This window comes from Halichoerus grypus, chromosome X, assembly GCF_964656455.1.
Source record: "Halichoerus grypus chromosome X, mHalGry1.hap1.1, whole genome shotgun sequence".
NCBI classification, from domain to species: domain Eukaryota; kingdom Metazoa; phylum Chordata; class Mammalia; order Carnivora; family Phocidae; genus Halichoerus; species Halichoerus grypus.
In genome coordinates this window covers 91,870,108-91,885,912 of record NC_135727.1, presented here as the reverse complement: position 1 = coordinate 91,885,912, position 15,805 = coordinate 91,870,108, and the positions used below count along the sequence as shown (strand labels likewise).

Sequence of the window (15,805 nt, the reverse complement as noted above, 5' to 3'; positions counted from 1 at the left end):
TCAAGTCAATCATTTCTACCCTTACGTCTTGTTTCTGCTTCATCCTTTTAGAGCAAAATTTCTCAACCTTGGCAGTATTGACAATTTGGACCAGATACATCTGTGCATTGTAAGAGACTATCCCTTGGGTTGTAGAATGGTTAGCAGCCTTTCTAGCCTCTAACCCCATAGATACCAGTAATAGCCCCCTTCCCAGTCGTGACAACCAAAAATGTCTCTAGACATCACCACGCGTCCCTTGGAGGATAAAATTGCCTTCAGTTGAGAACCACTGCTTTAGATATTTGTCTTTCCCAAACTGCAAAGTTTTGTGCTTTTTGGACTACCATTATAATATGGAGGCTTCTCTATCAAATTGATTGTATTGTGCTTTTCTGGATTTTTTTTCCAGCTCTGGTTAATGTCCATGTTGAATGGCAGTGACAGCTATTTTTATAGCCTCAGTGTTTCAGGTCAGCTGCATCATTTGTGGGTGGCATGAGTGACAGATACCTTGAAATCTTAGAAGTATTTTTTTCTAATTATAAATGCCCTATATGTGTACTGGAAAAATGTGGACAATGGAAAAATTTGGGAAGAATGTTTTTTTATCACCCCAAAATCCATCACTTTAACGTTACTAATGTAACTAATGTTGGTAAATTGGTTTATGGCCTTCATCTGTTTTCTATATATTTTATTTCATGTAATCTCACTGTAAAACCAATTTTTAGTTTTTTTCCATTTGACGTGTTAACATAAAGTTTTCCCCTTATACCATGTTTAAATGATTGAATGAAATATAATATTAATATGCTTTAATTATTCCTCTTTTGTTTGATAGCCAGGTTTCAGTTATTATTATTATTTTTTAAAGATTTTATTTATTTATTTGACAGATAGCGAGAGAGGGAACACAAGCAGGAAGAGCAGGAGAGGGAGAAGCAGGCTTCCCGCAGAGCAGGGAGCCCGATGCGGGGCTCGATCCCAGGACCCCAGGATCATGACCTGAGCCAAAGGCAGACGCTTAACGACTGAGCCACCCAGGCGCCCCTCAGTTATTATTTTTATTATGGAGTTTTAATGGACATTTTTGTCCATAATTATTTTCTGTGTTTTGGATTATTTTTCAAAGATGAATGTTGGAAGTAGAATTCCTGGGTCAAAAGGTGTGAATATGTTTAAAGCAGAGCCTCAGATTATGTTTTAAACTGCTGCGTGGCCCCACAGAAGGCAGTGAAAAGGAGCTCCTTGCACTGACCATACATTTCAAAAGTCTGTCTCTTGGGCATATAGAAGGAAAGGGCTGTGTTTAAGTTAATCACTTTTCCTTGCCTGCCTGTTCTTCTGTGGGAATATTAATGGGGAGTCAAGTAGCCACCAAACCACAGACTTAGATTCCAGTCCCAAATAATCCCAGTTGGGTTAACTTCCAGACAGTGCTCCTTTAAAAGGGAGTTTCACCCAAGGAAGGCATTTACTTTATACATTTGTATTTTGCCTGGCTTACAGTCACCGTTAAAATAAATCAGCATGCTGTTAATCATTTTGGTTGAGATTATACTAGGAATAAGATCTGAAAACTGCCGTCAAATTACTGTTCCCAAGGGTGCAAGGTGAGGGCTGGTGCACGTTTCATTTCTGCCAAAACAAAGGCATACTCAGTGTGGGAGGTAAGGAAGAAAAGAATGCCTTTATAAAGTCTCTACCCTGAATAGAGGATTAGAAAATAAACAGCTGAATAATATATCCAAATATAAGACATTGAGGTGCATCATGAAGTTACTCCAAGATTGCATTGTATTTATTTATAGTTTTGCTTAGCAAAAAATTTTATTCTGAAGTACTTTGAAAAGTATACCACTTAGTGAAGACTTACATATTGTCTTGAGTAGTATGGGTGCCTAGAAGCAGAACCTGAGACAGTACTTGAACATGTATGATTTATTGAAGGAATGCTCTCAGGAGAAACTGATAAGGGAGTGAGGACAAGAGGGTAGGGAAGAAGGAGCTAAAGTAAGGATGTGGTCTTAGGGAAGTCTAGCCTTATCATGTTTTGGGTAGAGTGGGGGGAGGATGTAGAACTGGTTGCTGGCCCCCACCGGGAGGGAGACTGGGGGAGTATAATCTCCCTGACAGGACTCCTGCGCTTAGTGAGGGGGACAGCTGTGAACCATTAGCAGCCAACAGGCAGTAGCTGGGAGGTGGATATGTTGGCTAGGTAAAAGGGATCTGGCTGGGGCACCATAGCATCTGTTACTCTTTCAAATGTTTACTTTGTGCAGGACACTGTGCTAAGACTTGAGAGTAAAAGATGAATGTGACATAGTCCCAGCTTTTAAGATGGTTGTGGTCTAGTGGCAGGGCTGACCATGTAAAGAATATTTACAGTATAAGCAAGGTGCTTTTTACACTGGCAAAAGCATGCACAGAGACTCAGAAAGCAAAGGAGTGAATAATTGTGGGAGAGGGCTATCTGGAGACCTTCACTGAGGGGATTCAACAAAGAGGTAGGACCAGGTTAGGGGCAAATGGGCTGGTCAGGGTTAACAAAGAACGAACTGTAGACAGAGGGAAGAGCTCCGTGCAAAGGCCATCAGGTATGAGGTAAGATGTGTTCATGGAATCTCACTGGGCCTAGCATGTGCTGGAGGTAGGGAACAGCAGCTGATGAGGCCTAACAGATTGGAACCAGAATACTGTGGGCCTCCAAGGTCACGCTGAGGAGGCTGGGCTTAGAAGGGGCAGCATTCCTGCTGTCATCCCTCCCAGCCTGCCTAAGGTCTCAGGGTCAACTTGGAGTACCCATTCCTGATATACCTGCCAGCTCTGCCCTCTGGTGGCCATGTGGCTCCAAGCATGTCCCTTAAATGTTTCTGAACCCCAGTTTCCTCATCTGTAAAATGGCTGGTTGATGATGGTGATATTTATAGGACTTTTGTAATTAGAAATAATAAATAAAGACAGATCTAAAGATTTACTATCATTGTGCTGCATGTACTGTTCTTTGTAATTTTCCTACAGTGATTAAAACAGCAGTGCTATCACAGAAATGGACAGACAGATCAATGCACTGTAACAGCCCAAACCCAAAAATTTTGCTTGCTGTGTTTTCTTTTCTAAAAATCATTAACAACCCACTTTCTTATTTCCCAGGACTGGTGTTGCTGGTGTTAGTTAATCTGTTTCCTAGACTCTTTATTGATAATGCAAGATTTTTTTGTTTCCATCTTTCATAAAAAGTGGTTGTTACTGTAATTGTTTTTAAAAACACAAAATTTTGCAGCTTCTTAAAAATTTGCACCTCCCTTGGTCATAAACAGTTTGATAACCAATAACCAATGGAAACAATGGAAATTACTATATTGTACACCTGAAACTAATATAGCATTGTATGTTAACTAACTGGAATTAAAATAAAAACATAAATATTACATACATAAAAACATAAATAAGAACATTAATTAATCAATTAATTAATTAATGAAAAGAAAATGGGGATACTGTTTTAGCCAAAGTTCCTAAGACCAGAACTTCAGATGAGAGGAATATCTATCTCACAAGAAGTCATGGATCTCCTGAAACTCAGGGAAGAGGAGAGAGGGTAGGGTCCGTGCTCAGTTGGCTTTCTTCACTGAGAGTTTTTGGAGAATATAACTATTTCTTTTATGGCATATGCTACCTTCAATCCCAGTATGAATTATCCATCTGGAGGTAATGTTCAATAGACAAAGAACTTTTCTATTGCTAACTCTTCTTAACTCTGCCTAAAAACTCTCATTGGTAAAATGCTACAATAACTTTTTTTAAAGATTATTTATTTATTTGACAGAGAGCACAAGTAGGCAGAGCAGCAGACAGAGGGAGAGGGAGAAGCAGGCTCTCTGCTGAGCAGGGAGCCCGATGCGGGACTCGATCCCAGGACCCTGGGATCATGACCTGAGCTGAAGGCAGCCCTTAACCAACTGAACCACCCAGGCGCCCCTAAAATGTTACAATAACTTTTAAAGGTCTTTTTAAGCTTTATTGAGGTATAATTTATATACTATAAAATTCATGTATTTTAAGTATACAATTCGGTGAGTTTTGGTGTATTTACAGGGTTTTGCAACCATCACCGCTGTCCAATTTTAGAATATTTCTGTCACCCCCCTCGCAAAAAAAGCTTCATGCTCATTTGTAGTCAGTCTGCATTCCCACTCCCAACCCTAGGCAACCACTGCTTTAGACATTTTGTATAAATGGAATCACACAGTAAGTGATCTTGTGTTTATGGCTTCTTTCACTGAGCATAATATTTTGCTAAGTTTTTTTTTTTACATGTTTTATGTATGTTTTTCATATTATAGCATGTATTAATACTTTGTTCCTTTTTACTGCTGAGTCGTATTCCATGGTATGGTTGTACCACAGATTGTTTAACCATTCACCTGTTGAGAGACATCTGGGTTGTTTCCAGTTTGGAGCCATTATGAATAAAGCTGCTATAAACATTTGTGTACAGGTTTTTGTGTGAACATAAATTTTCATTTCTCTGAGCTAAATGCCCAGGAGTGCAATTCCTGGGTCCTATGGTAGTGGCATGTTTAATTTTTAAAGAAATAGCCAAATTGTTTTCTAGAATAGCTGTACCATTTTACATTCCCACCAGCAATGTATGAGTGATATAGTTTCTTCACATCTTCACCATTTGTATTATCACTATTTTTTAGTTCAGTGATTGTGGTCTTAATTTTCATTTCCCTAATGGCTAATGATACTGAGCATCTTTTCATGTGCTTATTTGCCATTCATACTGCTTTTTGATGAAATGTCTGTTCAAGTCTTTTGGACATTTGGATATTCTCCAACCATTTTCTTAAAAGATTTATTTATTTATTTGAGAGAGAGCAGGGGAAGGAGCAGAGGGAAACAATCTCAAGTAGACTCCTTGCTGAGTGCAGGGCCCAATGCGGGGCTCAGGCTCAATCTCATGACCCTGAGATCATGACCTGAGCCGAAATCAAGAATCAAACGCTTAACCGACTGAGCCACCCCAGCACCCATTTTTAACAGAATCATTTGTTCCCTTACTGTTGAGTTTTGAGAGTTCTTTACATATTCTAGATACAAGTTCATTGTCGGATGTGTGGTTCATAAAGATTTTGTCCTGTTCCGTAGCTTGTTTTTGTATCTTCTCAACAGTCTTTTGCAGAACTAGTTGGGTTTTGGTTTGTCGTTGTTGTTGTTTTTCATTTTGATGGAAGTCGATTTTTCTTTGACAGATCATGCTTTTGGTGTCAGGTCAAAGAACTCTTTGCTTAGCCCTTGATCCTGAAGATTTTCTCCTATGTTTTTCTAAAAGTTTTATAGTTTTACATTTAAGTCCATAATCCATTTTGAGTTAACTTTTGTATAAGGTATGAGACTTAGGATGAGGTTCATTTTTTTTTTTTTTTTTTTACTATCGTGCCAGTACCATTTGTTGAAAAGGCTATCCTTTCCTCTGTTGAATTACTTTTCTACCTTTATCAGAAATCTGTTGGGTATATTTGTGGAGTATATTTACTTTTAATAATGCAAAAATATATTAGGTTGTGGTTGGCAGGATGCCCTAATCCCTGGAACCTATGAATATGTTAGGTTACATGGCAAAGGAGAATTAGGGTTGCTAATCAAATGACTTTAAAATAGGGGCATTATCCTGAATTTTCTGGGTGAGCCTGAAGTAATCACAAAGGTCCTTAAAAGTGGAAGAAGGAGGCAGAAGAGAGGGTCAGAGAATGAGGTGTGATGACAGAAGCAGGGTCAGAGACATGCAGTGTTGCTGGCTTTGAAGATTGAGGAAGATGGCCAAGATCTAAGGAATGTGAGTGGCTTCTAGAAGATGGAAAAGGCAAGGAAATGGATTCTCTGCTCGAGCCTCCACAAAGGAATGCAACCCCACTGATACCTTGATTTTAGCCCAGTGATACCTGTATCAGACTTCTGACCCACTGAACCGTAAGATAATAAATTTGTGTTGTTTTGAGCCACTGAGTTTGTGGTAACTTGTTACTGCAACAATGAAATACTAATAAATCTGTATTTTAGAAAAGCTCCCATTGATAACAGGATTTTAAACGTTTGGGCATAGCATTTCTCTGGAAAGTTTACATATATGGAACATCCCAATGATATCAGACAAATGAAGTTCTACTCAATAGGGAATAAGTGCATTCAATAGGAAATAATTAGAAAATATACTACTTTTATTTTTGTTTTAATTTCTGTATTCATTGTGACTTTAAATTACACATTACTTTTTGATATATTTTATATATAATATTTTTTATATTTTGTTACTGTTGTTGGTTTTGTTTGCATTTCAGAAGAGCCTTTGAATGTCTTAAGTTTTACGCTAAGGAGCCAGATGTAGCCCCCAGAATTTATATGATAGGAGGGTAATGTTCTATTTAAAGAAATAGCCTTCAGGGCACCTGGGTAACTCAGTTGGTTAAGCGTCCAACTCTTGATTTCAGCCCAGGTCATGATCTCAGGGTTGGGAGATCAAGCCCTGTGTTGGGCTCTGCATGGGCATGGAGCCTACCTAAGATTCTCTCTCCCTCTGCCGCCCCCCTCCTCCCTCCCTCTAGAAAAAAAATAAAACAAGTTTATAAAAAATAGTCTTCAGCTTTCACAATATATACAAACATTGAATCATTATGTTGTACACCTGAAACTAATTTAGTGTTATATGTCAGTTATATCTCAATTTTTAAAAATACTCAGTTGACTTTAACAGTAGGACAAATAGAAATTTGATCAATGATTTTGATACTTGTGCTAATCCTGTTAGTTTTTTTAAGAACAGCTTTTATTGAGATATAATTTACATACCATACAATTCAACCATTTAAAATGTACAACTTCATGATTCTTAATATATTAACTGATACGTGCAACCATCACTGTAGAGCACTTTGAATATCTTATCTACCTTCTGACTTCACTGTTTCTGATGAAAGGTCAACTGTTAATCTTATTGGAGCTACCTTATAAGTGAGGAGTCACTTTTCCCTTGCTACTTTTAGGATTTTCTCCTTGTCTGGCTTTCAGCAGTTTTACCATGATGTACCTGTTTATGGATCTCTTTGCAGATGGTAGTGGTAGTGGTGGTAGTATAAATGACTTAGAGTTTGTTGAGCTTCCTGAATGTGCAAATTAATTTTTTTCAGTAAATTTGGGGATTTTTCAGCCATAATTTTTTTAAAGATTTATTTTTTTTGTATAATTCTTTTTTTTTTCAAGATTTTATTTATTTACTTATTTGACAGAGAGAGACACAGTGAAGAGAGGGAACACAAGCAGTGGGAGTGGGAGAGGGAGAAGCAGGCTTCCCGCGGAGCAGAGAGCCCAGTGCGGGGCTCGATCCCAGGACCCTGGGATCATGACCTGAGCCGAAAGCAGACGCCCAACGACTGAGCCACCCAGACGCCCCATGTATAATTCTTTTTTTAAAATATTTTATTTATTTATTTATTTGACAGAGAGAGCTTGCACAAGCAGGGGGAGCTGCAGAGGGAGAGGGAGAAGCAGGCTCCCCCCTGAGCAGGAAGCCTGATGTGGAGCTCGATCCCAGGACCCTGGGATCATGACCTGAGCTGAAGGCAGACGCTTAACCGACTCAGCCACCCAGGCACCCCAAGATTTATTTTGGAGAGGTGGGGGGGTTGGGCAGAGGGACAAAGAGAATCTCAAGCAGACTCTGCGCTGAGCTCAGAGCCTGATGCGGGGCTTGATCTCACGACCCTGAGATCATGACCTGAGCTGAAGTCATGAGTTGGACACTTAACCTACTGAGCCACCCAGGCGCCCCAGCCATAATTTTTTTGAATATTTTTTCTGCTCCTTTCTCTCTCCTTTCCTTCTGGTACTCCCATATATGTTGGTACACTTAATGGTGTCCCATATTTCTCTGAGGTTTTATTCATTTTTCTTCATCTTTTTTCTCTTCTGTTCTTTGGCTTGCATAGTCTCTTTTGATCTATTTCAGGTTCACTAATTCTTTATTTTTCCAGTTCAAATCTGCTGTTGGGCCCCTTTAGTGAATTTTTTCATTTCAGTTATTGTACTTTTCAATGCCAGAATTACCATTTGGTTCTTTTTTATACTTTCTACCTCTTTATTGATAGTCTTACCTTCCTTTACTTCTTTACCTTCATTTCTTTTTTTAAAATTATTTAAGATTTTATTTATTTATTTGACACAGAGAGAGAGGGAGAGCACAAGCAAGGGGGAGTGGCAGGCAGAGGGAGAGGGAGAAGCAGTGCTGAACAGGGAGCCCGATGCGGGACTCGATCCCAGGACCCTGAGATAATGACCTGAGCTGAAGGCAGACACTTAACTGACTGAGCCACCCAGGCGCCCCCTTCCTTTATTTCTTTAATGATGTTTTGTTTTGTTTTCTTTTGTTTTTTTTAGCTCTTTGGACATATTTATATGGCTAATTTGAAGTCTTTACCTGTCAAATCTGATATCTGGTTGCTCTCACAGGCAGTTTCTGTTGCTTTTTTGTCTGCTGTGTAGGTCATACTTTCCTGTTTCTTTGTATGTCTCATAATTTTTTGTTGGAAACTGGACATTTTAGATAATATAATGTAGCAACACTGGGTACTGGCATTCCCCCCCCCCCCCGCACCCCCGCCCAGGGCACTTTGTTATTTGCTTATTTCTTTAATGACTGGCTGGATTATTTTACTAAAGTCTATTTACTCCCCACTTTTTTTTTTTTTTTTGAGGGGCAGAGGAGGTGGGGGTAGAGGGAGAGCGATAAAATCTTAAGCAGGCTCCACGTCCAGCACAGAGCCCTGACACGGGGCTCCATCTCACTACCCTGAGATCATGACCTGAGCCAAAATCAAGAGTCAGACACTTAACCAACTGCACCACCCAAGTGCCCCTATTTACTCCCCATTTTTGCCCTGCAGTGTAAGTCTTGTTGTTTCTTAGGGGTGCAGCCTTTGTTATGCCCCAGTCACCCTGGGATGACATTGGTTTTGGCAGGGCTCTTTTTGACTTTTCCCTCACCACACCACACTGTTAAGCTGAACTGGCTGATTGCTCTGTTGTTTTTAATACCCTGGGACATAAATTGTTCTACAAACTGATCCAGTCAAACTAGAGCTCCTTCAAAGGGATAGTTCCTGAGATCAGTATTTGAGATTTTTTTCTGACCCCAGGATTGTTCCTCCCAGCTCTCTCTTTCCCTGGTTCTCCAGCATGCTAGCCAGCCTAGGCTCGAACTTCTCCACACTCGGTTGCAAATGAAGTCAACTCCCAATGGGGAGAGATTTCGAGCCCTCTCCTCTATGGTCTACTTCTCCCCCTGGGCAAAGTCTCTGAGCCACAGCTCTAGTGTAGAGGGTGGGGACAATGATGTATTTCCCTCTGAGTGGTAGCCCCAGGTCTCCTAGGTTTGCCTCTCCTCATGTAGAACCCCCACTCGATGAGCTGGAGTCAGGGCAGTTGGAGCCTCAGTATTCTTGGTGGCACCACAGCCAAGGTATAGCCTCCATCCCAGGAGCGGGGGCCATCTGGAAGAAGGAAGGCCCAACCTCTCAGCTACTCTTGTCTGGAACTTAACCTCAGCAACAGGTAGCTGGGGCAGGATGAAAAATGCTGTCATCCTGCTCCTCCCAGGAGGAAAGCCTTACACCTGGGAGCTGAGGGAGAGGGAGCTCTGTGTTCTTGGCTGCACCAGTCTGGTATGAAATCTGTGCTGGGAGAGGTCCAAATACCACAAATTCTTTCTTACTGAGTTTTAGTAGATTTTCTTTAATAAATGCATCTTCATTTGCTGTATGCCCTTAAAGCCATTGCTAGAGACTTTAAATGAATAGCTTTTTGTTTCTTTTTAAAGTAATTTTCACCAGTTTCACTGGGGAGTGGGTTGGTGAAGCTCTTCACACTGTCATGCCAGAAGTGGAACTTTGTTAGCTTTTTAACACAGTTTTGTTTCTGTTCCCCGTAATTGCTCACAATGGCCTTGTACTAGGGTTTCTATCTCCTTTGTAGATTCTGAGTGGCTCAAAGGCAGTAGCTCTGACCTTTATTCCTTGTGGAATCATGATCGCCTCTAATAGCATTTTGTATACTGTGGCACATAGAAGACTGTCAGTTACTCATTGTATCACTGTCTTTTCTAGTTCATTTCTTCAGTACTTGCTTTGTAACTTGGAGCACCTTCCATTTTTCTATACTCTAGTGCTGGTGTGTTTCCAGAAAAGTTGTGCCTCTTTTTTATCTGCCATTGGCCACATATACACAAGGAAGGGCACTTAAGTTTTAAGTTTTAGTCAAACCCATTATACATTTTTCACAATATTAGGAGCTTTCTTTTTTTTTCAAGTGCTGATGATCTCTCTTTTTTTAAGATTGTATTTATTTGTTCATTTGAGAGAGAGAGCACATGTGAGCAGGGGGAGGGGCAGAGGGGAAGGGAGAGGAAGAGGGAAAGGATCCCAAGCAGACTGTGCACTGAGGGCAAAGCCCTACGTGGGGCTCAATCTCAGGACCCTGAGATCAGGACCCTGAAACCAAGAGTCAGACGCTTAACCAACTGAGCCACCCAGGCACCCCTATAGGCAAAAATGGGGAATAAATAGGGGCACCTGGGTGGCGCAGTTGGTTAAGTGTCCGACTCTTGATTTTGGCTCAGGTCACCAGTGAAACTGGTGAAAATTACTTTAAAAAGCTTTCCTGTGGTATGTGTGTGTGCGCGCGCGCGCGCGCGTGTGTGTGTGTGTGTATAAATTTTAAATTAGGCTAGTTGTTTGGGGGATAGGGGCAGGGAGAAAGAAAGGGAAAAAGGGCAGACAGAAAAGCAGTATGGTTGTGCTCTTAAAGGTGGGACATGCCTCATTTGTTCTTTCTTCAGCCAACTATGTCTCATGCCTTTTGACCTTGGCCCTTGACAGCTCTGCCTTGCAAATGCTTTTTCCTTTCCTGCTCCTCCGCTACTGGGGTTCCCTAGCTGGTGATGGCCACATGGCTACCCACTTTTGTTTGGGTGGACAGTGGTCATGTGGTCCCCTCTGAGGCAGCCAGTTCTGGACCATTGATACAGTGCTGCTTGGGCATCCTCCTAAGGCTCATATGTGGCCTCCTCAGTCTTTGTTACCCTCCGTGTTGGAGAATTTGATAGTATCCTTCTCCCATCACTGTCATTTGAGAATATTTTTGGCAGAAATAATTTGATTTGTGTGATTTGCCTGCTGCTGCTTCTTGGGATCTATAGGGCAGTGTTGACTGCCTTTGAAACGGATGTGTGTGTGTGTTGACTGTTTTATTCAGTGTTGTTCTCTTTCCCAGGATGCTCCAGGATGAAACGCCATAGAACACTCAGCAGCAGTGACAGTTCAGACGAGAGTGAGTAGAACCGGCCAACCGTTGGTAACTCTGTATCTATACTCTTTGAGGGTTTATTCTTTGACTTGAAGACAAGCTGTTTCATGTTTCTTTCAGTGGTTAAAAAATAACATATCTAGGAAGGAAAGCTTAGGGTACTATTTTTCTTATTCATTTAAATTTCATTAGAAATAGGTGGGAAAATTGTGGGGTTTTTTGTGGCATATAGCATTTTATTCTTTACTTTTCATTTACCAAAACAACAAAAGCCAAATCTAATAATGATTTAACAGTACTTTTCTAGAAAGGACAAAAAGTATGAGAGCATAAATTATAGGCCCTACAATTCCAATTGTAACTAGGTATTAAATGTTTGACTGGGTGAATCATCATTTGTAGCATTTGGGGGAGGGCTGAAGGATACACAGATTACTTGCCTCACATTTTTAGTTTTTCCAGTTGCTTTTGCAGATACTTTTTCTCCAGGTGGAATGTGAATCATATTGTTACAAAATGTTGTGAAGTATGACTACACCAAATCAAACCTCCTCAGCATTTAGCACTGTTGAAGCTTTTACATGCTGGGAGGTCATCTATAAATGTCGTTAAACACCATTATGAGTCTTTCTTGATTGCAATTTAACTGTTTTCTTCAGTGGTATGAGATCACTGTGCTCTTCTCCATCATACCTTTCATATTCTCTTGGATGACATTTAGTTTTGTGACATTTAGTAATATTAGCAAGTCTCAGTATTTTTTGTCTAATTATCTTTTGCAGGTCCTTCCACTTCCTTTACTTCTGGCTCAATGTATAGGAGCAAGTCAAGAATTCCAAATGAACACAAGAAGCCTGCTGAGGTGAGATCAGATATTTAATTTTTAGACTTAAAAAAAATAGATAGCTGCCTTCTGCCTACATACGTACAATGGCCAATCTTAGAGATGTGAGGATTAAACTATGTGCCAAGGGATAGACTTGTTTTCTTATGAATTTTTTTGGTTTTTAAGAAAGATTCCGTTTTCTTATCCCTTTGGGAAAACAGTAATCATCACACCGATTTCATTTTGGTGATGACATTTAGGTGCCTGGCTTTAGAATATAAGGCCTCCCCTAGCCAAGAAGTCAAAGGGAGCCAGACTTGGGGAATTGGGAAGGACCCAGAGATCTGGCCTTGATTGGAAAGAGCTAAGTTGGCAGGTGGAAGGCAGTGCAAGTAGGGATTGATGGGAAGATTATGGATGGAGAGGGGAAAGAGAGGTTGAAGATCTGAGCTTTGGGCTTTGATGGGTCTTTATAGACTTCAGAGCACTGACAGCCCACAGAAAATAAATCATTCCTTGTGAGGCTGGTCATCCTCTTTTTTAAAAAAAGATTTTATTTATTTGAGAGAGAGAGAGCATGAGAGAGAACATGAGAGTGGGGGAGGGGCAAAGGGAGAGGGAGAAGCAGAGTCCCTACTGAGCAGGGGTCCTGACTCGGGGCTCAATCCCAGAACTCTGGGATCATGACCTGAGCTGAAGGCAGACGTTTAACCAACTAAGCTACCCAGGTGCCTTGAGGCTGGTCATCATCTACCCCAAGGGCAGCAAAATGCCAGGGTTGCACTTGGACTTGGTAATGGTTTTGCGGATCCTATAGACTTTCCTCTATGATAATTAAATGATGAAAACTGACATTGTGTGTCTTCACTTCTGTGAGTAGACTTCTTTAGCTGCAAAGGAAAAGGAGTGTATTAGTTAACTATTGCTACATTACAAATGATCACAAAACTAGTGGCTTAAAGCAGCAAACATTTATTATCTCAGTTTCTGTGAGTCAGGAGTCTGGGCACAGCATACCTAGGTTCTCTGTTCCAGGTCTTTCAAGGCTGCAATCAGTGTGCTGACTGGGCTATGTTCTGGAGGTTCTACTAGGGAAGAATTCACTTCCACGCTCATTCAGGTTGTTGGCAGAATTCATCTCCTTGCAGCTACAGGACTGAGATCCCTGGTTTTTGCTGGCTTTTGGTGGAAGACTACCCTCTGCTCATAGAGACTGCTCCTAGTTTTTTGCCATATGGCCTTCTCCATACATCCTCTCAAAACATGGCAGCTTACTTTTTCAAAGTCAACAAGGGGAGAATCTTTTGCTCCAGTCTGCTAAGACTGAGTCTTTTTTTTTTTTTTAAGATTTTATTTATTTATTTGACAGAGAGAGACACAGCGAGAGAGGGAACACAAGCAGGGGGAGTGGGAGAGGGAGAAGCAGGCCTCCCGCCGAGCAGGGAGCCCGATGAGGGACCCGATCCCAGGACCCTGGGACCATGGCCTGAGCCGAAGGCAGACGCCCCAAGACTGAGTCTTATATAGTATAACACAATCATGGGAGTGACATCCCATCACATTTGCCACATTACATAACCTAATCAAGGAATTGACATTCCATCACATTTGACATGTTCTATTGGTTAGAAGCAAGTCACAGGTTCCACCTACCCTCACACAAGATGGGGCAGGGAGTGCGTTGCTTTAGGGTGTCATCCAGAGAGAGCATTTCTCTCTCTCTTTCTCAGAGGTCACTTTTCATTTCCATCTGGTCACTTTTCATTTCCATCTTTTGCTTAAGATCTTTCTGGGCACAGTAAAATATCAGAGTGTGTTTATATGTGTCTGTTTCAAGCAGAAATACTTAGGGAATAAAATGCACATAAACAGGAACAGAGCAAATTTCCCATCTATCCAGAGGAGGCTTTGACTATAGAATGGTGAGAAAGAAATTTTGCTACTTTTCCATTTAGGACAGCCAGTCCTAGAACATAAAGTGACTCAGTAGCTTTGGGTCTTAAGTCCTGATGCCCTCTAGTTCAGTGAGAATAGCAGTCTTTTGTTGCAAGGCATAGGGGACCTGGGCTACTGGAAACAAATTTTTTACTTTATATTTCACATTCTGTTATAAAAGAGAGAACCTAATATTGTAGAACAAAACTAGCTTTGGCATTAGAAGAGAATGATTGCATGTTTTGCCTTGCTGGCTTATTTCATCTCTCTGACATAATTTGTTTTGTCATTATAACATGGGACATTATCACAGCTACCTCTCATAGCTACCATTTATTGAAATTTTATGTGCCAAGAGCTTCATATTAGACAATCTGATTGTTTCCCAAAATTAAGCAATTATAATAATCTCCTTGGGTGCTTCCTTCATTTAAGAAATTTTTTATTAATGTCAGTATGGACTCATGTACATTTATTTTATACTTGAGGCTATAATCCAATACTACATAATTTATTGTGTTGCTCAAATTGTTTCATAAATCAGTGAAATCATCTCATATTTTTCTCTTCAATTCCATTGATTTCTGTTCTTAGTTTTATTATTTTCTTTCTTCTTGCTTTAGGTTTACTTTGTTCTTTTTCTAGATTCTTGAAGTGGGTGCTTCGGCTGTTTGAGACTTTTCCTCCTTTTTTTTTTTTCTCTTTTCTAATGTAAGAATTTTAGTTTTATAATTTCCCTTTAATTTTTTTAAAGATTTTATTTATTTGAGAAACAGAGAGAGAGAGTGAATGCGAACAGGAGGGAGGGGCAGAGGGAGAAGGAAAAGCAGGGCTCCCTGCTGAGCAAGGAGCTTGATGCGGGGCTCAATCCCAGGACCCTGAGATCATGACCCAACCTGAAGGCAGATGCTTAACCAACTGAGCCACCCAAGCACCCCTATAAATTTCCCTTTAAACACTTCTTTAGCTGCATCCCATTAATTTTGATATGTTTGTTTTCATTTTTATCCAGTTCAGTGTATTTTTTATTCTTCTTAAGACTTCCTCTTTGACCCATGGCTTATTTAGAAGTGTGTTGTTTAGTTTCCAAGCACTTGGAGACTTTCCTGCTATCTTTCTGTTATTGATTCTAGTTTGAATCCAGTTTTGATGGAGAACATTATTTCTCCAATTTCACTTATTTTACATTTGTCAAGGTTTGTTTTATGGCTAAGGATATGGTTTTTTCTTGGTAAATGTTTCATTTTATGGTACTTGCAAAGACTGTGTATTATGCTGTTGTTGGGTCCTACTGGTTGACAGTGTTCTTCTGTATCCTCACGGATATTCTGCCTACTAGTTTTATCAGTTGTTCAGAGAGGGCTGTAGAAGTCTCCAACTGTAATTATGGATTTGTGTATTTCTCCTCTACATTCTGTCAGTTTTGCTTTATATATTTGAAGCTCTTTTGTTAGGTGCTTACATATTTAGGACTGCTATATCTTGGTGAATTTAGCATCATTTAATGTCCCTCTTTGTCTTTGATGATTTTGTTTGCTGTGGAGTCTGCACTATCTAATATTAATATAGTTAGTGGCTTTCTTTTGATTCATGTTAATATTGTATATTTTTCCATCCTTTCACTTGTAACATATGTATGATTATATTTGAAGTGAGTTTCTTATAGATGATGTATAGTTGGGTCATTTTTTAAAAAAGATT

The 15,805-nt window shown here is 40.2% G+C and overlaps 1 protein-coding gene across 2 annotated transcripts in view; it reads left to right on the top strand.

The window, feature by feature from the left end:
• The window catches only part of JADE3 (jade family PHD finger 3), a 134,659-nt gene that overhangs the window by 62,774 nt on the left and 56,080 nt on the right, over positions 1-15,805 (top strand). For both annotated transcript variants that reach the window (XM_078065338.1, XM_078065337.1), the window contains exons 3-4: positions 11,311-11,367; positions 12,126-12,205. In XM_078065338.1, coding sequence (XP_077921464.1) covers positions 11,322-11,367; positions 12,126-12,205 — 126 coding nt within the window. In that variant the 5' untranslated portion in view covers positions 11,311-11,321. The remainder of the gene's footprint in view (positions 1-11,310; positions 11,368-12,125; positions 12,206-15,805) is intronic.